This window comes from Lactuca sativa, chromosome 2 (assembly GCF_002870075.4).
Source record: "Lactuca sativa cultivar Salinas chromosome 2, Lsat_Salinas_v11, whole genome shotgun sequence".
Classification (NCBI taxonomy): domain Eukaryota; kingdom Viridiplantae; phylum Streptophyta; class Magnoliopsida; order Asterales; family Asteraceae; genus Lactuca; species Lactuca sativa.
The window spans coordinates 103,806,937-103,829,409 of NC_056624.2; the positions used below are offsets into that span (position 1 = coordinate 103,806,937).

The 22,473-nt window shown below is 37.3% G+C and overlaps 2 protein-coding genes across 3 annotated transcripts; one reads left to right on the forward strand and one right to left on the reverse strand.

Moving 5' to 3' along the window:
* Nucleotides 1-247: 247 nt before the first annotated feature.
* On the forward strand, nucleotides 248-1,867 carry LOC111886297 (plastid-lipid-associated protein 6, chloroplastic). Its single transcript, XM_023882531.2, has 4 exons — nucleotides 248-730; nucleotides 1,015-1,251; nucleotides 1,362-1,488; nucleotides 1,559-1,867. Exons 1-4 carry the CDS (start codon nucleotides 464-466, stop codon nucleotides 1,771-1,773), a joined length of 846 nt encoding a protein of 281 aa, XP_023738299.1. The 5' UTR covers nucleotides 248-463; the 3' UTR covers nucleotides 1,774-1,867.
* Nucleotides 1,868-2,337: 470 nt separating this feature from the next.
* Nucleotides 2,338-4,296, reverse strand: LOC111886277 (CRIB domain-containing protein RIC7). Of its 2 annotated transcripts, none has more exons than XM_052768388.1 (5): nucleotides 4,146-4,296; nucleotides 3,870-3,990; nucleotides 3,459-3,565; nucleotides 3,298-3,358; nucleotides 2,338-2,711 (listed from the first exon to the last, which is right to left on the reverse strand). In XM_052768388.1, exons 2-5 carry the CDS (start codon nucleotides 3,904-3,906, stop codon nucleotides 2,398-2,400), a joined length of 519 nt encoding a protein of 172 aa, XP_052624348.1. In that variant the 5' UTR covers nucleotides 3,907-3,990; nucleotides 4,146-4,296; the 3' UTR covers nucleotides 2,338-2,397. The 2 variants fall into 2 exon arrangements, with proteins under 2 accessions (XP_052624348.1, XP_052624349.1); XM_052768389.1 differs by having other exon boundaries at nucleotides 3,870-3,986; nucleotides 4,146-4,295.
* Nucleotides 4,297-22,473: the final 18,177 nt, after the last annotated feature.

Consider the following 22,473-nt stretch of genomic DNA (forward strand, 5'->3'; position numbering starts at 1 on the left):
ATAAGTTAATAATCTATAAATTAAATATGATATTTTAAAAAAAAACAATTTATTGATTTAATATTTTTTTACAACCATAAAACTTAATTCAAACATATTTAAAAAAATAATAATAATAAAAAAACTTATTTTTCTGTTACCATAAATCAATAAACATTTTTGTCAAAAACACTTTTTAGATTTAAATAATCAATTCCAAACAATAAACATTTATGTGTTGGTTAATGTGCTACGACTCGCCACAATATGATACGATTTTAGACCACCAAAAGAGGTCGACTGATGTGAATGTACGACGCTTGAAGAACAAATTGGGTGGATGATTTTGGACTTCAAATGAGTAAAAACATGTTAACTACTTAACTACAGTATCAGCCACCCAATCAGATCATCGGATTCCCTGTCGCCAAGTACCAACACCAACACCAACACCAACACAATCAATAATTCAATCCGATTAACCATGGCGTCTTCGCTGATTCACTCCACAATTACATCCTCCAATGCTTGCCCACAATCTGCTTTCCCAACTCTAAACAAGGTCGTTGGTTTCAAGCATAGCCATATCCTCTTTCCCAAAAGAAGAAGACCCCTCATTCTCTTGGCCTCCATTGACGAAAAAGTTCCCACTTCGGACTCAACTACACCGTCGTTTCCCGGGTTTGATCTTCCCGAAGTTCCCGATCTAACGAAGGGCGATACACTCAAGTCTTTGAAGCTTAAATTACTGGTAACGAATTATTGTTTCTTTCCCTTTTTCCTCGCTATCTATCATGTTTGAAGTTCGAATTTCGATGTTTCTTCATCTGCACTGGTTTATTTCTGTATACAAATTCATCTCGTTTCTTGATTCTTGTTTGTTGGTTAACTTATCGAGTTTGTTTGCTTTCTCGAACAATCTTGGCTAAAATCTCACAAAATGTTGAACTTATGATATCTTTACAAGTACCGAATCATGACTATTTGATCACAGTCTGTATGTATCTTAATGTTTAAAGAAATTATCCATGGCAGAGTTCTGTTTCTGGGCTTAACAGAGGGCTTGCTGCAAGTGAAGATGATTTGAAGAAGGCAGATTCTGCAGCCAAAGAAATCGAAAAAGTTGGAGGACCTGTTGATCTCACAGCTGATCTTGACAAACTTCAAGGAAAATGGAAACTGATATACAGCAGTGCATTCTCCTCTAGAACCCTAGGTGGAAGCCGCCCTGGGCCGTCACTAGGCAGGCTACTTCCGATAACTCTTGGCCAGGTTGAAACAAAAACCATCGTGTTACATGAAACAAAAACCATCGTGTTAAATTTTCGTTCTTTTGATATCAAGAATTATTAAATTCATATAGTTTCATGTTTTGAAAACAGGTATTTCAACGTATTGATACCTTGAGTAAAGATTTCGATAACATAGTGGAGCTTCAACTTGGTGCTCCATGGCCACTTGAACCAGTGGAAGTGACTGCTACATTAGCCCATAAATTTGAGATCATAGGTGGGTTATCTTGAAATTAATTTTAGAATACATTTTGTGTAGTTTCTGATAATTTGTATGTTGTTGATAGGATCTTCTACGATTAAAATCATATTCGAGAAAACAACTGTAAAGACAACAGGAAATTTATCACAGCTGCCTCCACTTGAGGTACCCCAGCTACCCGAACAATTTAGGCCATCGACCAATAGAGGAAGTGGTGATTTTGAAGTTACTTACCTTGATTCGGATCTTCGTGTTACAAGAGGTGATAGGGGTGAACTTAGAGTGTTTGTGGTTGCATAAATAGTTTATACATTTTGTCTATACAAACTTTATACTGTGATTTATGGCACAAAATAGTGAAATACAATATATTCAGAGTGTTTAATATTAAAAATGTGGAGCCATCGATTTTCTCTCAAAAAGAGCCAATGGAATACTCCAAAATCCAACGTATATAATGGTGGATGCGACGATGATTAGCTGATATTGGACCCAACATACATCATGAGATCATGTTGTGTGTTGAGCCCATGAATAGGCTCAGATACCATGTTACGATTGAAGATTAGTTTAATTCATTGATTGATTGTGAGAAAGAGGAAACATAGTGCCAAAAGTTTCTTTAAATATATTGATTAGAAGGGAAAAAACAACAATATATAACTAAGCTAAGAAAGGGAAAATGACAAAACAAGTCCCTATACTATACAAGTATACATATAATGCTAACACTTATGTTAGCTGTTAGCATCATGGTTTTCTCCAATTAAGAAAGGTTTGAAATCTCATGGGTGCATATGTTCAAGTATACAAAGCATTCTAAGTACGATCTAGACTTTCATAAATAAGTTGTTGGTCACATAATGCGATAAAAAGTGGTTAAAGGTTCATTTAAATAAAAGTTCACCGACGAAAAGATGGATTTCAATCGACTGGTTTTTTGCACACCCCATCACTACATCCAGAATCCGCATCTTTGTTTTTGGTTTTGGAAGATCTTGTTGATTCACCTTTCTTCTTTCGGGTTTTTTTCCCACTTTGTTCTTGTGCTTGTGAGTCTGACCCAAGAATTGAGCTCTTGATCTTTTTGGTATCACTATTACTTGTCTTGCTCTTTCTTGGCTTGTGATTGGGATTTTCAGATGAGTCGCTGGTCCCCAGGGAGGAACTAGTTGGTTGCCGCTTGGATTGCCTTGTCTTTGTTGGGCGGCTAGGTGAAGCAGTGGCGGCCCCAAGATCTTGAATTCACACAAAAACTGTTAGGTCTCACATTACAAGACTCATTTTTTTAATGACTGTTTTGGAGAAAAAATCAAGAACTTGATGTAGGTATCTTGCATGATATTAGAAGAGGGTGTAGTATCATCAGGGACTCAACATATCTCTAGTCTAATTTAATCGAGCCTCCGTCTCAAGGAGAATCCATGGGTCCCACATTGACTCGACACATTCTAATCCAACTCTATATATGTTATTTATTTATTTATTTTCTTTTTTTTTGCTCTTTCATAAGCGCCTTTTTTAGAAGAAAACAAAAATTAAGATCATACATATCCCACATGGTATCAGAGCTAAGCCGACCTCTAACATTCTAAAGAACTCAATTTATTTGTCTAGTGTGATTTAATCAAACCTCCCTCTCACGAGACATAAGAGAGTCCCAACTAGACACGGTCCAATCTATATTCATACATGTTGGAGTCTCCTCTAGACTCCTCTATCTCTCTAAGGAGACTTTGGAGGAGAAAAATCAAGAATTTCACATATCTCACGGTTATAAACTCATAACATTAAACAAAAAATTCACAAATTTCCTATTTTTACCTTTTGATCCAGCGTTTTTGTCACCGGATTGAGAATCGGAACCACTTTGAAACTCGTTCATCTGTAATAATTCGATCGTCAAACTATAACATGAAAACAAAGACAAAATAGGAAAAAAAAGAACAAAGAAATTGTGTAATGCCATAATGGGGCATACTAACCCAACTAGGCGCCGGGGTAGAAGGACCATCACATCCAATATGTGCGACGTGTTTAACATCCGTGGGATTACCAATCTGAATTTCTGGCTCTTTTTCATCATCTGTGTCTATAAGACATCAAATTGATTCATTAAATCCATAATTTAATAAATGTTTGTTTGGTTGAAAGCAATGGAATAACAAATGAATGAAATGAAACACATTAATTGAATAAGTCATTTACATTCCATGATTATATTTCGTTGGCATGTATGCGTAAGAATGGAATCAATTTTCATATTACAAGTCTAATCCATTCTATTCTATTAGACAAAAGAAAACATTTTTCTTCATTTCATACCATGCATGTCATGATTTCCTCTTCCCAATCATTATTAAAGAAATACAATGACAAAAATGCATGTAAATTACCAAATATGCAACGTAGGCCTCTGAATAAACCTTTCATCCTGGGCGAATGGAAATAATAAACAAGATAATTGTATCGTATGGCTGGTACTGCTTGTTAGCCGGATCATATGGAGCTTCCTATCTTCAACAACATAAAATTAACACCTAATGTTAGACATCCCAATCAATTTCCAAAAACAAATTTGGAGAAATACATATACACATACATATACCAATATATCTACTAATACGTATACGTATACACATACATATACATATATAAATATACAAACTCACATCAAATATGGAAACTCTCGCCCCACATGATCCTGGGGAACAAGCATTTGTGAGACCTTTGGAATGAAAAGAATACCCACGACCAGACACCAAATACGTAAGGTAAAATTTGAAGATTAAAACGTATATTTAGAGAGTTTTTATTAATTTTAGGTAAAAATTAAATAAAACAGTTTAACAGGAATGCTCGGAAATGCTTTGTTAAGGATGTGAATTGGTACGAACCATTGGTGGTTTCCACAATTTAAGGAAGCCAACAAAATTTGGGACATATGGTTTATTTAATTCAATAATGACCGAAAGATACGATTTTATATTTACATTTTTGTCCGGTTAAAGTATATATTAAAAAAAATGTAGTATCTATGTAACATTGGTGTGCATGGTCAATATCAAATACCTTTTCAACAGAAACCCTCCGTACAAAATGCAGTCTGTTGCACAATCAATGGTGTACGCTTAAATATGATGAAATTTATGATGTTATTGTCCTTTGTCAGACATCTATTGAATACAAAAGTACATAATTTAATGGTTGTGATATATATTTATGACGTACATATGATAATTAATAAGTTACTCTACCGAACAAGGACACATTTATTTAAGAACCGAATATTGGCTCCTAATATTGAGCCGGATAATTCGTTCAAACATATAGATGGTTGATTTCCAGCAACCCAAACAAGGCCATATCACTCGGCTTCAAAGAGTACCTTCAAGAATTGTAACAAATGCTTCTGGAGGAATTATGTCCATATTGCACACTTTGACTATAAGATATGATGACAACACACTTCTTAGCTCATTGTAAATTAGCCCCTTGTAGTTTTGAATCAACTTTATGATTTCGAGCCATTCACTGAACACTAATTTTATCACATCAGTTACCACGGCTTCCGTAACCCTTGTGCTATGTGTTTTCTTTCTAGTTAGACAAAGTGTCAACATTTGTAACTCTTGGGATTTATAGACCCGAAATTAATAATATTTCATGGTAAGTACCTCCTCTTATACACATTGCAAAAAAATTATTTTCATCTTGTGATTCAACTCAACTAACATTTCCATTCTTGATGTAACCTTAGACTTTTGGTCAATCACATTATATTTCTCCTCTAAAATCATATAAGTCAAAACCATATTCCAAACTTGATCATCATAGGGTTAATTCCCTTGAAGATGAAGGAGAGGAAGAAGACTTTCCTAAGATTACTGACTATTTCTTTTCTGTGGATATTTCAGGTATAATATTTGATATGCAAGATCTTGGAGACAAAGTAAGATGGCCAAGAAAGGGAGAAAAATCCGTCATTTGGAAAGACAAATCCAAATGGTGTGCGTACCATGAAGACTTTTTTCATATCACAGAGGACTGCATAGCTCTTAGGAAGGAGATTAGCTACCTCTTAGGCAAAAGATACCTCAAATAAAACCTTGGAAGAAGAAATGAGAGATCCAAAGAAAAAAAATCAGGATCCTTAGAAGACCCTCGACAAACCATGATCCCCTTCTGCTGACGCAAAGGTAATCAATGTGATCTCCGGAGGATTTGGCATTTTTGGTACCTCTTATTTTGCAGCAAAGAGGCACACCAAGGTGTCAAAAATAGAAAAATAAGAAGGGCCACAGAAGAATACATCAATCACAAACGAGAAAGAGATCACCTTTGACGAAGCAAATAGACAAGACATCTAGGATCCTCACCACGACGGATTGGTGATCACTCTTTACATTGCCAACCATTTCGTCAGAAGGATCCTTGATGATGGAGGATCCTCAGTCAACATTATACTCCAGGACGTGTTAAAAAAATGAACATCCCGGAGTCCAAAATAGTTAGAAGATCCTCAGTGCTAATTGGATTCAGTGTCGAAACCAAACACACAGTCGGCGAGATGAAGCTACCTATCTACATAAAGGGGGTAAACTCTATGCAACGTTTTTGTGTAATTGATACATTATCCTCTTATAATGTTATACTAGGTAGACCATGGATCCACTAAATGAAGGCTGTCCCATTGACATATCATCAGTGTGTGAAGACACACACCCCATGGGGGACAGTGAAGATCACAGGAGATCAACAAGAATCCAAAGAATGCTACAAGAATTCGATGAAATCTTCAACAATACCATGACAAGCATAACAATTAAAGCATGGGCACGATATGTGCTAGAAACAAGAGATCAAGATGTAAAGGAAGTGCCCCTAAACCTTAAGGATCCTTAAGCCAAAATTCTCATAGGATCCTCAATGCCTAAACAAATCGAACAAGATCTAATAAAGTTCCTCAAAGCTAGAAGCAAGACATTTGCATGGAAGCACAAACGACATGATAGGTATATAAAAAACTATAATAACCCATAAACTTAACATTAATCCATCTTTCAGACTAATACACCAATAGAGAAGGAAATTTGCATCGGAGAGAAACCAAGTTATGCAAGAAGAAGTAGAAATACTTCTTAAAACAAGAATGATCAAGGAGGTGGAATTCCTAAGGTGGCTAGCTAATGTAGTCGTGGTACAAAAGAAGAATGGTAAATGGAGAATGTTTGTAGACTACATGGATCTTATAAAGGCTTGTCCCAAGGATTCTTTCCCTCTACCACACATAGACTCCATGATAGATGCGACAGAGAGTCATGAATTGTTAATATTCATGGATGCATCAACAAGATTCCAACAGATCTAGATGGAACCATTCGATGAAGAGAATACTACATTCATAAATCCACTAGGTATCTATTGTTATACAGTCATGGCATTTGATCTTAAAAATATAGGTGCAACATACCAAAGACTAGTCAACAAGATGTTCAAAGAGAAACTAAGGGACACCATGGAAGTGTGCATCGATGACTTGGTGGTTAAGTCTAAGAAAGTTGAAGATCACCTCAAGGATCTTGAAGAAGCCTTCGACATACTGGACGAATATAACATGAAGTTGAAAACCTCCAAGTGCCACTTTGGAATGAGATCGGGAAAGTTCCTTGGATACATGGTGACCAAAAGGGGAATTGAAGCAAGCCCGGAGCAAATCAAGGTCATCCTCGATCTAAGATCACCATCCTTGACAAAAGATATTCAAAGACTAACAGGAAGAGTGGCAGCACTAAACAGGATCATCTCAAGATCCTCATAAAGATGCAAGACTTTCTATGACATCTTCAAGAAGAACAAAAGGTTCGAGCGGAGCAAGGAACATAGAGATGCTTTCCAAGAACTTAAAAATATTTAAGTTCAAAACCCCTATTGGTAAAACCATTAGATGGGGAACCACTTATTATCTACCTTTCAATATCCTCAAACGCGGTGAGTGCAGTCTTAGCTAAGGATCTTAACGGGGACCAACATCCAATCTACTATGTAAGTAAAAGTCTCTTGGATCTTGAGACCAGGTACTCCAACCTTGAAAAACTCATACTTGCATTAGTAAGTGCTTCTACTAAATTAAGACACTATTTTGAAACGCATCCTATAAATGTAAGAACTAACTATCCCATTAAGAATGTTATGAGAAAACTAGAAATATCAAGAAGGATGGAAAAGTGGTCCGTGAAACTAATCACATATGACATAAATTATGAGTCAAGATTCACTAAACATTCTCAAGAATTGGCATAATTTGTGCCTGAATTTAGTGATGATCTGCAAGCTGAAGTAGAAATAGAAGCCAAAAAACTTATAGAAGAAGAAAACATGGGAAGATGGACACTATTCATAGATGGAGCATCAAACCAAAGAGGAATAGAACTAGGGATCATACTAAAATCGCTACAGGGGGACATCCTACTTCAGGCAATCAGTTATGAGTTCAAAGCAACCAATAATGAGGAAGAATATGAGGCATTAATCATGGGATTGCAGTTAGCCAAGGATCTTCAGGTATTCGTCGATTCTTTATTATTGAATAACCATTTTAATGGATCATATGAACTAAAAGGAGAAAGACTAGCAATATATCTCTAGATCCTAAAAAATTTAGCCTCAGAATTCGAAGCATTTAGCCTAAACCAAGTTCCTAGAGAAGACAATGTTGAAGCAGCTGTTTTAGCCAGTCTAGGATCTTCTCTTAAGATCCTTCCAGAAACCAGGATCCTGATAATCCACATGTTTATTGAGGATCCTGCCAAAAGACTGAAGGATCCCGACGATAACGAGGAAACTACCAATGTCGCTACAATTGAAGACCCCGCTCTTTAACTACTTTATCAGAATCCTAACATCAATGATCCTTCTCCAACATGAAGATCTTGGGTCCAACCTATTATGGAATACCTCCAGAATGCCATAATCCCAAAAGAGGAAAAAAGTGACATATCATTCAGAACAAGGGTCCCAAGGTTTGTAGTAATCCAAGGTAAATTATATAAAAAGTCTATGACATGTCCATACCTTAGATGCTTAGAAGATCATGAAGCCGCAGAAGTTCTAAAGGACATACATGAAGGAGACTGCAGAAATTACACTGGGGGTAGATCCTTATGCTCCAAAGTGTTGAGAACGGGATACTATTGGCCAACCATGAAGAAAATTCCTTATTACATGCTCCAAATTGTGATGCTTGTCAAAGACATAACAACATCCTACATCAACCAGCAGAACCTCTACATCATCTTATCTCCCCTTGGCCATTCATGAAGTGGGGAATGGATATAGTAGGAAAATTGTCGGTAACTCCTAGAGGAAAAGTCATCATGCTAGTGATGACCGACTACTTATCGAAGTGGATAGAAGCCAAAGCTTTTGTTCAGGTAAAAGACAAAGAGGTAGTCTCATTAATTAAATGCAATATCTTAATCAGGTTCGGGATCCTTACCGAAATCATATGCGAAAACGGATCCCGGTTCATAAGCAAAAGGACAAGAGACTTTTGCACACTTTTGCACGAGTTGGGGAATCAAAATGATAATGTACACTCCTGTTCACCCTCAAGCCAACGATCAAGCAGAATCTAGCAACAAAATCATAGTTAATAACTTGAAGAAAAGGTTAGATGAAAAGAAAGGAAAATGGGCAGAAGAACTTCCTTTTCGTCCTATGGGCAGATATGACCACTTCCAAACTAGCCACAATCCAAACCCCATATTCCCTAGTGTTCGGAGCAGAATCGATGATCCTTAATAAAGTAGTGATCCCAACAGCAAGATACCAACTTCAAAGTCAAGAAAACAACGACAGGATCCTGGCCTAGGATCTTGATACTATTGATGAACCCAGGGATCTTGCCAAGATCTGCATCACTGCTCATCAACAGAGAATCACCAAGGAATACAACAAGAATATAAAAGTTAGAAGATTCCAGATAGGAGACATGGTATTAAGGAAAACATTCTAAAGTACCAAGGATCCTAGTGCAGGTAAACTGGCACCTAAATGGGAAGGACCATATCTCATAGATGCTGAAGCAGGAAAGGGGGCATATTGGCTAGCTCCCCTTTATGGAGATGTATTGCCAAGATCCTGGAATGTTATACATCTTAAAGCTTATTTCATGTAGGTAATATTAGTCATTTTCCAACACACTCAAGGTACACATACTCTTTACCTTTTACCCTTTATTTTTATTACTATTTTCTCTCTTCAAATACCATTACTAACTAAGCATCGAAGGGGCGTTAGCTAAACTAATGCCCACCCCTAGCTAATGCTTGTTGTGCAGGGACTTGAGGATCCTGACACACAAGTGACGGGTCTTAAGGATAACAAACAATTTCTATGTGTGCATGCAACCCTAATTTGTTGGATCTATGTTTTGTCTATTGGAAATGCAAGCATTGAACACAAACACTAGAAACCCTAGGAGGCACATGTAATTTCCGAAATTAATAATAAACTAGGGTTAGGATACATACCTTTAATTTTGTTATTGTAAACAATCATGAATCCTTGCTTGAAAGACTTTTTGGTAGCAAGCGCCACAAGTGTCGCGCCTCTAATGGTTCACAAACAAACGTAGCAACCAAGGAAAACTACAGAAAGAGAAGGAATAGAGAAGAATTCCAGCCAAGGCACTTCAAAATGAGGTATCCCCAAAGTTCAACCCTAAGGAGGGTTTATATAGGTGCTAGGAAGGTATTGGATAAGGCAAGTATCGCTAAGATAACCCAATCCCTTAACTTCCTCCTTAAGACATCCAATGCACCCTTAGAGCCCAAGAAACCCCCAGAGATCGTCTAGAAATCATTCCCCCTCTTTAGGGAGGTTGTAGAATTGCCCAATGCTCGACTATTGAGCATTGTCACTTTTAATCCCTACACTTTTAATTAATTCCTTCAACCCCAAAATTTATTCCAAATTAATTTCTGATTAAATATTAATTAAACAATATGATTTCTTATTAATATATTATTTCCATAATACATTAATAAATCATTTATTTTGATTTCTAATTAATTTATTAACCAAGTAATAAATTAATAAATCATTCTTCTCTCTCTGACAGTCATCCTATTTAATTGCTAGGTTTGAAGGCAACCCAAAAGGACCGTGATACTATCAATTGAAGTTTATAACAATTATAGTTATGGGCTTAGACACCTAATCCAACAACAAGGACCTTGAGACATGAAGATCAAAGGATCCTGACATCCAAGGATCTTGACACTTGAGGACCCTGTTACTTAAGAATCCCATAAAGACAATGTTCTATAATTCTCAACACAACTAAGAATAGAGATTGGTCATCTCTCCTACCAATAAGGGTACTTAATCCCTTCTAAGGGTTAAAGAGTTAATTACCTCTGTCTTACAATGGAAGGTTTCTACACCTCGCTTGGACGTACGTTATCTAACCATGGGATGTGAGTAAGGGGATCATTTCACATTGCAGTGACTTGGCAAGGCTCTTATTTCTGAACATAAGTTAAGATAATAAAGTTAAAATATAAGGTTTATAAAAATGACATGTTATCTTAAGTTGGGATCTTCCCCAGATGATTCTTAAGGTTTATAACATTGACATGTTATCGCAAGTTGGGATCTTCCCCAAAAAATACACAAGGTTCATAACATTCACATGTTATCTCAAGTTGGGATCTTCCCTAGAAAATACACAAGGTTTATAACATTAACAAGATATCTCAAGTTGGGATCTTCCCCAGATGATTCCTAAGGTTTATAACATTGACATGTTATCTCGAGTTGGGATACTCCCTAGAAAATATGCAAGACTTGTAGCACTATCATATTGCAAGAAAAAGTTATTTTTCAAGTAGGATTCATTTCCAATTGATTCCTCAGGTGAGATCCTCCCTAAATTTTACTAAGTTGAAGACAATCAAGGATCCTCCTTGATGGACTCTTAAAGCAAGGATTGTTCCATATACATGTTACAATAGAAGTATACAATCAACAAAACCAATAGAAATAAAACAAAAAAAATTAATATATGTAATATACAAGAATTAGATTGCAGAAAACATACTTGAATGTTGACTACACAGAAAATATAATCTCGAAATTGTACAGATTGAGGCTTGCTTTTGTAGTGTCCTAAGATAGAAATTTCCCTGGAATGGGTTTTTCTTGAGGATATAACAACCAATTCAAGAACAGATCTTGAATTTTTCAAAATTCACCATGATCCCTTTGATACAAGAAAGATTTTGAGAGAAAGTTTGAGTGTTTCATTAACCCTCAAATTCTGTCTGAAATCCTTCATTTATAGGCTTGCAATAGTGGTTGTAAACCACCAACTGAAATTAATTGCTAAAAAACTGACTGCAGTTAATCCTTTATTTAACAAAATTTGTTTTATACTAAATAAATAAAAATTAATAAATGACTAATTAATATTGGATTACATATAAAAAAATATTATTTAGTCAAGAGACCAAGAGCCCCAAGCCCCAAGGCCCTATCTGTAACGACCCAATTTTCACGACCAAAAATTTTGTTTTAAAACATTACTTTAGAAAATATTAATAACTAAAAACATTGTTTGATCAAACCATAACACAAAGTGAACCATGTCTAAAAGCCAATTCATACACCCAATCAAAATATCAGAGTACAAATCCCAGTGAAGCTCGTAAATGCGGAAACCGAAGAGTGTGTGTGTGTGACATGCTGCTACCACGCCGACTCCTTTCTCCTAGCTGAGGAGGTACCTGAAACCAAAACTGAAAACCGTATGCACAAAGCTTAGTGAGTTCCCCCATCGTACCACATACCATACAAACACGTAACATACATACTGCCAGGCTATTCTGGGGTGCCTGACTACCCGGTACGGCCGTTCTGGGGTGCCGTCCTACCCGTGTCCAACCATTCTGGGGTGCTGACTACCCATGTCAAGCCATTCTGGGGTGCTGACTACCCGTGTCAAGCCATTCTGGGGTACTGACTACCCATCGGTCCTAACAACCGATCCTCGGGGACTAGTCCCCTCTCACTACCTTTACCTCATTTAACATAACAAGCCAGCATGCAATCATATCATCACGTACTGTCAGACATATCTGGGGTGTCCGACCTACCCTTCGGTCCTAACAACCGAACTCTATAACTATCACATATACATATCATGCCAGCATACAACATATCAGGTAGTAGCAAACCTAGATGATATCACAAAGACAACCATCTAACATACAACTCCTACTGGTGGGCCGGCATTGTGGCCGTAGACCCACCGCTACTGGAAGGTAATTCACCTCGAAGTAGCTGCTGATCTGATCGGGAACTGACTGCCTACTGCTGCTGTTGCTGCTCCGGAAATCCTCCGGCTGCAATTCCCACAACATACTCAATCAAACACTGCTCACTGACCTTTGGGTAAAATGACCATTTTACCCCTGACCATGCCCTAAGTCAAAGTCAGTCAACTTTCAGTTGTCTCGACTCGCCGAGTTGGCTTTCCAACTCGCCGAGTCACCACCCAAACGATTGTCCTGGATCCCGTTCCTACTCGTCGAGTTAGGTGATGACTCGACGAGTTCTCCTTCTAAACTGATATTCAAGTCCTTCATCCTACTCGCCGAGTTGTATGAACAACTCGTCGAGTTCATCTTCATCCGATGAACACTTATGCTGCGACTCGCCGAGTTGTATGAACAACTCGCCGAGTCTGTTCTTGATCTAAGGAGATTGCCTTGAACTCGCCGAGTCAGGGCATTGACTCGCCGAGTACCTCCATAGATGAGTTCAGCTTCCGACTCACTGAGTCACACCCCGTGACTAGCTGCTCACTCGACACTACGAAAAGGGGACAAACTCGGAGACTCGCGAACAGACTCGCCGAGTCACATGAACGACTCGCCGAGTTGTTGCCATGCACCCACTAAATACACAGATTTGCTCGACTCCAGTCCATGCCATTCACAGATCTGGACTTCTAGGACACGAATCACACGTAAAGTTTCCAACTTTACGTGTGGATATTCACCAATATGGATTTTAGGGCTCAAAATGCCTCAAAAGGGTAGATCTACGGTGAACAAGAAACATGGGGCCATAAAGCTAACAGATCTGAGCTCCTGGAGCTCAATCTTGCCTAGATCTAGAGGCCAATCGACTTATTACTGACCCTCAAGCATACACAATCTTGGAAATGGCTCAAAAAGGACTTTTATGGAGCTATAAGCTTAAAAACAGAGGGGAAACGAGCTATACCTTAGGGGAAACGTTGGAATGACACAGAGATGCTTGGCCTCCTTCTCCTCTTCTTGATTCCCTCTTCTTTTCCTTCAAAGAAACTTCAATACACCACAAAACACTTCAAACTCACAAGAAAGCAAGACTAGAGAGAGATACAGGGCTCTGAGGGTGAATAGGGGCTGGCTTGGGGCAGTTAAGTCGTTTAAATAGGGTGCAAACCCCTGAAACTTAGGGTTTCATCCAACAGTTGTGACTCGCCGAGTCGCCAACTTAAACTTGTCCCAGGTCCCGCATCCACTCGGCGAGTCGGACCTATGACTCGCCGAGTCCAAGGCTAAAAGAAGGGAAATACTCAATTAAGATTTACGTACCAGGAACCGGGTGCTACACTATCTTTGACCATTAATATTTAATAATCCAAGCCTACTACTAGCCCAATTTGACTAGTCCAACACCACAACCCAAGCCCAAATTGCTTAACCCATTACTTGATCCATTTTCTTAAATGAGTGAGACAAGCTTTATAATGTGGGAAAAGGTTTTTCTCTTCCACCGATGTGGGATAAGTCCCACATAGTAATTTTGTAGAGCAAAGTTCCAACAATACCCCACATTTTCTATTCAAACTACAAGAATACCCCACAATTGAATAAAAAATAAGTGAACTTTGATATTCAAATAAGGGAAGTAAGATGTGTCATGCATCTGAATAGGTATAGTAAAACATTAACCTTTCATAGTGAGTACTACTTGGATCTACTTTGTGGGTAGTGAACTAAAGTCTTGAGCTAACAACTTTGTATAGTAGAATCAGGACAAGAGGTATCACACATATCATATCCAAACATGGTTCATTTCATACCATTGTGTTCTTTTCGAGCGTGAATAATCCTTTCTTCATGAGACTTTAGAGAGCTTAGCCATATTAGCTCCCAAAAATATGACCTCACATCCATCTCACATAAGTAATGCTAATCTGGAACAATCCGTACTATTCCACTATAAAAGCTATCATCATTATTAAGAATAAAGAATCCATCCCTATATCATTTACGAAAAGACACAAAATAAATATCACAGGAGTGAGCATACCTTTATGTTAGTGTTTCTTTGAGTCTTCCCGAATCTAGTTGTCCTATTGAACCTAGACCATGGGATCTCCAATGTTGCTAGGTTAAGTTTCCTCAAGGTGGTGACTCATTGTGTTTGCTTTAAGCCCATTCCCCTCGATGTGAAGAGAACTTGCTCTCTACTAAGGCCTTTTGTCAAAGGATCAACTATATTTTCCTTTGACTTTATGTTACTAATGGAAATGATTCCATTCTTCAGCAAGTCTCTTATTGTAATATGTTTGCGCCTAATGTGTATCGACTTGCCATTATATATGTGACTTTGGGCTCTAGTAAGAAGAACCACACTATCACAATGGATGCCAATGGCAGTAACTGATTGAGGACACAGAGGAATACCTTCTTGGAAGCTATTAAGCTATCCAACTTCTTCAGCAGCTTTTTCTAGAGCAACAATGTCACACCCCAAAACCGGAACGGCGGAAACGTTCTGGGGTGGATGACGTCATGTCAAGTATCACAACACATGCATTATAGTAATCAAAGTACAACAAAACATTACATTAATAGTAACAGTTTTACATCGATTACATTACAGTACAACAAAGTAATACAGATAATAGAATGAATACGGCGTGGTGCTGAGCTATCTTCATCAACAGCTCCTGGGATGTACCTGTCTAATGCTAACCTGAGAATACAAGTTATTTGAAAAGCGAGTATCAGCATTTTTACAAATGTTGGTGAGTTCATAAGTATTTAGTGACATTTATTCAAATAACTTTATTAAGTAGTAGTTTAAGTGTTTACTGTGTATTAGAGTTCTTTCCAGAAAATCCTATATTTTCTTTAATAAAGCAGCCTTCTACCAAGACTGGTCAGTCTTATGTGGTAAAAAGTCATTTTCCCTAAATTGCTATCATTATCAAAATACTGAATTTGATTATTGAGGAAAGCAAACGACATCAGGGAATAACATATGCCTCAACAGTGAGGACTGCTGACTAAGGCAAGGAATCATAGACTCCAGGAGAGTATCGAACAAATGAAACGCCTGGTTCAGTCTAATAAGTAGAGACTCAGACCCCAGAAGGTACCAAATGAAAGGTACAGCTGGTAAGGTCTAAAACAGTGAGAAACAGACCCCAGACATTATCAAATGAAAGATACGTCTTGTAAGGTCAAAACAGAGAAAACAGACCCCAGACAGTATCAAATGAAAGATAAGTCTTGTAAGGTCAAAACAGAGTGACTCTGAAAATGAATTACCAACATACAGTGTAAATTGCCGGTGAAATACCGTTACCTTAAGGCCAATGAATTATAAAGTAACCCGGGATACTCATAACCATACTGACTAGAGTACCAGACGCCCTACAAGTGTCTGAAATATGACATTTGTCACCCGTTGTCTTGGTAGGCCGGGACTGTAGCTAGCAGTCTGGGTGCAGGGGTGTCAATCCCAAATAGATCTATACACACAATGTCCGCTCTCCCTACAGGATATTCTGGTTACCATCTAGACGACGGAGAAGGCCGTGTCCTGAAGATGCATCCCAAATAGTGGGTAGAGACTTCCAAATAGTGGGTAGTGTGTAAGTGCTAAACTAGAGGTAGAGACTTCCGAATAGTGGGTAGTGTGTTTCTAATGTAAGTGTAGACTAGAGGTAGAGACTCTTAACTGAACTGACTAGAGAATTCCTGTATGTCCATACTCATATACATAATATATAACTAATGAATCAAACGACCTCGGACGGCCATCCGATCCCACCAGACCACATCTCAACGAAGAAAAGGAAATAGGGCGGACGAGCCTTCCTAAGTCTTTCAATCATTACTTATATGTACCTATATAAGCACATACATACATCTAACTACGCCTGAGTGTGTATCAAATAGAAGTGATTCTTGTGAAGTAGGAGTGTCTAACAAGTGAAGTAGGAGCGGTCGCAAGTGAAGTAGGAGTGTCGAACAAGTGAAGTAGGAGCGGTTGCAAGTGAAGTAGGAGTGTCGAACAAGTATAAGCGTATCACGAAGTAGAGACGACAATAAGTGAAGTGAGAGCGTCTATCAGGTATAAGCGACTACAAATATAAGTGAAAGCCTTACCAAGTAGGAGTATAAAATAAGTATAAGCGAAGCAGCAATAACTAACAAGTAAAAGTATACAACGTGAAATGGAACTTTGATGAAAACCTTGGAAAAACCTTTATACTCAGGAAAACTCGCATTTAGTATTCTTTGGTAAAATAAGTGTGAAAACCTTTAGAAATCTTTGGAATCTTTCATAAACCAGTTTAAAATGAATTTAGGTAAAACAGTATAAGTAAGAGTTTTGAAACAATTAAAATCCCTTTTGAAAACCATTATAGTGTCCTACTCGGTAAAACAGTGTAAAGTATGGTAAAACCTTGTGCATGCGGGTTATCAATCACATGTGATTGATATGATAACTGGCATGTTTAACTTGTATTCCCCCTATAAAACATGTAAAAACATTTAAAAGGTTCATTCAGGGGTATGAACTCACCTGGTGTAAGTAGGTCCGACGAAGGTGCCGTTTGGGCGTTCGGTGTCATGAAAGGACTCGAACACACTCAATGACCTATTTAACATATGATAACATATGTTCACATACAATTAGTATATTAATACTAATTAAACAAATATACGCACTCAAAGGAGCGGAAAACACTTTGGTTAAGTGTTTGGGGTGTCCTGGGTAGCGTCTAAAGGTGTGTATGGCTTAGGAATGGAGTTTACTCTCCGAGAGTAAACTCTTATCACTTAGTTTACGACCCATGGACATCTCACCATGAGTTTACGGCCGTAAACTCATGGTGAAGGGTTCTAGTGTGCTAAAGTGTCTCATATCAATTGTAGATTTATGCTAGGCTCAAATATCAAATGTGTGAATGGGTTTAAAGCATTAAATGGCCCCTTTGAGGAGTTTATGGCCCTAAGCAAGGGAGCTTACGGCCGTAAGCTCCTATACCCTCTTTCTTTTGGTGTTTTAAGGGCTTAAGTGGTAGAGGGTAATTTTCTAAGCATTTTGGTAATAGTCTAAGGTCATTTGGGGGACAAAATAAATGTTTTGGGCATGTTTAAGGGTGTTTACGGCCCTGGTACATGCCTGGTCCGTAAACTCCTTTAGTCCCCTCATTTTGTTGTGTTTAATTGATCCAAAACCCAAATATCAAGTCCCTAAATTTTGTATTAAGCCTAAGGGTGTTTTAGGAGTGTGTTTGGGACATTTTAACATGCTTAAGAGGTGTTTACGGCCTTGGCATGTGCCTGGGCCGTAAACTCTCTTTTATCCCCTAAATCCATGTGTTTTAATGCTTAAACACTTCTAGGCTAAACCCCCAATTTATTTCCAAGCTTCTAGGGACAATTTAGGGTCTTTTTGGCCTCATTTAAGGTGTTTACGGCCTAAAGAGGAGCTTAGGCCGTAAACTCCTCTTCCATAGCTTCTAAGTCCAATTTTTGGGCTATAAACACAAATCATAATGTTTAGAATAAGCTAGGGTAAGCGGACTTACGATTTGGAAGCGTTTGGTTGCAGATTCGGGGCGAAAACGAGTCTAGAGAGAGAGTATATATAGAGAGAGAGGGTGGAAAAGGTTGAAATGGGGTTTACTCCCCTTTATATATGGGTGGGAGTTGGAGCTCAGTGATATTCTACCCAATACTGTCGTTATACGGGGCTTTTGGTCGCACCCGATTTAGTGGTCGTAATAATAAAACTTAACATTTTCCAAATAAATGGAAATGTGTGTTATGTGTTTTTATTTCTTTTTATCACGACTTAACGGCATATTAAATGTAAACAAATGGAATGTTTGTTAACTTGACGACGTCTAATTAACGGAACTTTTACAAACTGGAATATTCCGTTAACAGTAACGGGGAAAATATAACGGAACAACTTGGGTTGTCACAAACAAGCTTTGATTCCATTGTAGAACGAGTATTCATAGTTTTCTTAGATGATTTCCAAGAGATAGCAGCTCCACCAAGAGTGAACACGTATCCACTTGTGGATTTTGCCTCGGAAGTATTGGAAATCCAATTTGGATCACAATACCCTTCAAGAACAGGAGGATACTTCGTGTAATTCAATCCATAATTCATTGTATGCTTTAAATATCTAATCACTCTCACTAATGCATACCAATGATCTTTCCCAGGATTATGGGAGTAACTGCACAATCTACTTACACTATAAGCCTATTCCGGTCTAGTACAATTCATAATATACATTAAGCTACCAAGAACTTGAGTATATTCTAACTGAGCTACATTATAACCTTTATTCTTCTTAAGATGACTTGAAGGATCAAAAGGGGTGACTACCGGCTTGTCATCATGATGTCCAAAATTCTTGATTACACTTTCAATATAATGGGACAGAGTAAGAGTATATCCATCTGGTCTTCTTTGAACTCTTACACCAAGGATCATATCTACTACTCCTAAGTCCTTCATGGAAAAGGATGGGTGTAGAATTTTCTTGGTTTGATTGATCACATCCAAATTAGTACACATTATAAGCATATCATCCACATATAAGCATATGATGAAACAAGCATTCTTGTATTGTTTGACATAAACACATTTATCACATTCATTAATTCTATATCCATTAGAGAGTAATGTGTTGTCAAACCTCTAATGTCATTGTTTTGGAGCTTGTTTTAGTCCATAAAGTGATCTAACTAACTTACATACTTTTTTTTCTTGACCTTTAACTACAAACCCTTTTGATTCATATATATCTCTTCATCTAGTTCACCATACAAGAAGGCAATTTTCACATCCATTTGGTGTATTTCCAGATTGTGAATGGCTACAATTGCTACTAATGTGCGAATTGATGTAATTCTTGTAACAGGTGAATAGGTGTCAAAGAAGTCCCAACCCTCCTTTTGACTATACCCTTTAGCTACTAAACGAGCTTTATACTTCTCAATGATACCATCGGTTCTAAACTTCTTCTTGAATATCCATTTGTGCCCAATTGGTTTTTGCCTAGGTGGGAAATCTACCGATTTCCAAGTGTTATTCTACACAATGGAGTCAATCTCACTTTTGATTGCTTTTTTCCAAAAGGGAGCCTCAGAAGAATCCATATCATCCTTATAAGTTTGTGGTTCTTTATTTACTACATAGGTCATATAATCAGGTCCAAAATCTTTGGCTATTTTTTCCCGTTTGCTTCTTCTAGGTTCTAAGTTCTCTTCTTGAACCTTTGAAGAACTCTCTTCATTTGATTGTAAACTTTTGTCAAGAATGGTTTCATTCAGTCCATCATCAAGAGGTCTTTTCCTAGAGCAGGTAACCTCTTTCCCTTTATCCTTAAAAGGAAAAGTATTTTCAAAGAATTTAGCCTCTGTTGATTCCATGATGGTTTGACTATAGATATCATCAACATGTGATTTATACACAAGAAACCTATAGGCTTCACTATTCATGGCATGGCCAAGATAGATGCAATCTATGGTTTGTGGCCCAAGTTTAGTCCTCTTAGGAAGAGGTACTTGTACCTTAGCAAGGCAACCCCACACTTTCATCCTTTTGTAAGAGGGTACCTCCCTTTCCACAGATGATAGGGTGATTTATCACTCTTTTTATGAGGAATTCTATTAAGTATTGAATTTGCTACAAGACATGCTTCTCCCCATAGATTATGTGGTGCTCCAGAAGTAATTAACATTAAATTAATCATGTTTTTCAAGGTTCTATTCTTTCATTCTGCCACTCCATTTTGTTGAGGAGTATACGGAGTAGTTGTTTGATGTATCATACCATTTAAAGAACAAAATTCAACAAAGTCATTAGATTCAGATTCTCCTCCTCAATCAGACCTTAGAATTTTGATCTTTTTGTCAAGTTGATTTTGAATTTCAGCCTGGTAATTCATAAAAGAATTCAAGGCTTCATCCTTGGTATTTAACAAATAAATATAGCAATACTTGCTGCAATCATCAATAAAAGAAATATAATAATTATTTACTCCTCTTGTTAGTGTTGCTCTAAAATCACATAAATCAGAGTGGATTAAGCCAAGTATTTTATTAGATTTTTCAATTGATTTATGAGGATGTTGTGAAAATTTTGATTCTACATGAACCTCACATTTTATGTTTTTATCTAATGAACATTTTGGTAACACGCCAAGTTCAGCCATTCTTTGAATAGAGCGGAAATTGACATGTCCCAAATGAGAATGCCACAAAAATTATCAGACTGAAATATAAGTTTGAATCCCTTGTTACTAAGAATAGGACCAGAAATTAGATTCTTAGTAATTTCAAGAACATGCAAGACATCACTTAAAAAAAGTTCTTTTTCAGAAGTTAGTTGTAGCTTCACTTTTCCCTTCCTTCAACTTTTGCAGTAGAGCCATTCCCCATAAACATTGGTTCAAAATCCGAGAGTTTATAGTGTGTAGAAATGATGTTCTGGGAGTGGCAAATGTGCCTTGTGGCTCCAGTATCAATCTACACAATTGCAAACCATGTTGGTTTGAATTACAGCAACAAACTGATTTGGTGATTTAACCATGTTGGCTTGACCAGAATTTCCTCCACCAGAATTTCCACCATTGTTTCCATTGTTTCCTCCTTGACCCCTCCTGAATCTGAAATATTTGGCCTTGTGTCCATTTTTGCCACAAACATAGCATGGAGTAGAATTATTCTTGAAATTCTTCTTGTTAGGGCCATGACTTTTGCTGTCTTTGGAAGAGTTTTTGGATCCTTGTTTTTCTTTCTTGTTGTTATGCTTTGTCCTTGAAGAATTTGCTTCTCCTATAAAGTTTGCACTTGTTTCCAAGGAATTTGCATCAACCTTCTCATTCAATCTGTTATCTTCTTCCACACGAATTCTCAACACAAGTTGCTCCAAACTCATGTCATCAGTTAAGTGCTTAAGGTATAGTTTGAAATTCTTCCATGAAGGAGGAAGTTTTTCAATGATTGAACCAACAACAAAATTAGATTTTATACCTATACCTTTAACTTCAAGATCATGTGTAATTACTTGAATTTCATCCACTTGTTTGAGGATAGATTTGGTATCCACCATCTTGAAATTAATGAACTTTTCAATCACGAATTTCTTGGAACATGCCACTTTTGTTTGGTATTTCTTTTCCAGTGATTCCCATATCTTTCTTGCAGTAGGAATGGTAGAGTAGATATCATAGAGGGAATCATCCAAGGCATTTAGAAAATAATTTCTACAATTATATTCATTTGTGCTCCAAGTTTCCACAATCCTTAGGTGTTCTATCAATTGGGTTGAAGTGGGTGGTGTTACTCCTTCTGCAGTGGTTACACCAGTGGGAGGAGACGGAGAATCATCAGTGAGAACATTAGAAATATGAAGAGTTGTTAAACAAAACATCTTCTATTGCCATCTCCGAAAATATGAATATTTGAATTTCTCAGGCTTTTCCACATGTGTTTTGATGATGGATTGTTGATCTATTCTTCCACTTTTTATTTCTGTCTTAGGTTGTTAAGATAAAAGTATAGAATCAACAAAACCAATAGAAATAAAACAAATGAAATTCAAATATATGTAATATACAAAAATTAGATTACAAAAACTATACTTGAATGTTCACTACACAAAAAATATA

Coding starts and splice junctions, on each gene's coding strand:
- LOC111886297 (XM_023882531.2), top strand. CDS start 464: ATGGCGTCTTCGCTGATTCACTCCACAATTACATCCTCCAATGCTTGC. Junction 731..1,014: donor CTTTGAAGCTTAAATTACTG/GTAACGAATTAT, acceptor TATCCATGGCAG/AGTTCTGTTTCTGGGCTTAA. Junction 1,489..1,558: donor CCATAAATTTGAGATCATAG/GTGGGTTATCTT, acceptor TGTTGTTGATAG/GATCTTCTACGATTAAAATC.
- LOC111886277 (XM_052768388.1), bottom strand. CDS start 3,906: ATGAAAGGTTTATTCAGAGGCCTACGTTGCATATTTG. Junction 3,566..3,869: donor AGGCCTACGTTGCATATTTG/GTAATTTACATG, acceptor GATGTCTTATAG/ACACAGATGATGAAAAAGAG. Junction 3,359..3,458: donor CTACCCCGGCGCCTAGTTGG/GTTAGTATGCCC, acceptor GAATTATTACAG/ATGAACGAGTTTCAAAGTGG.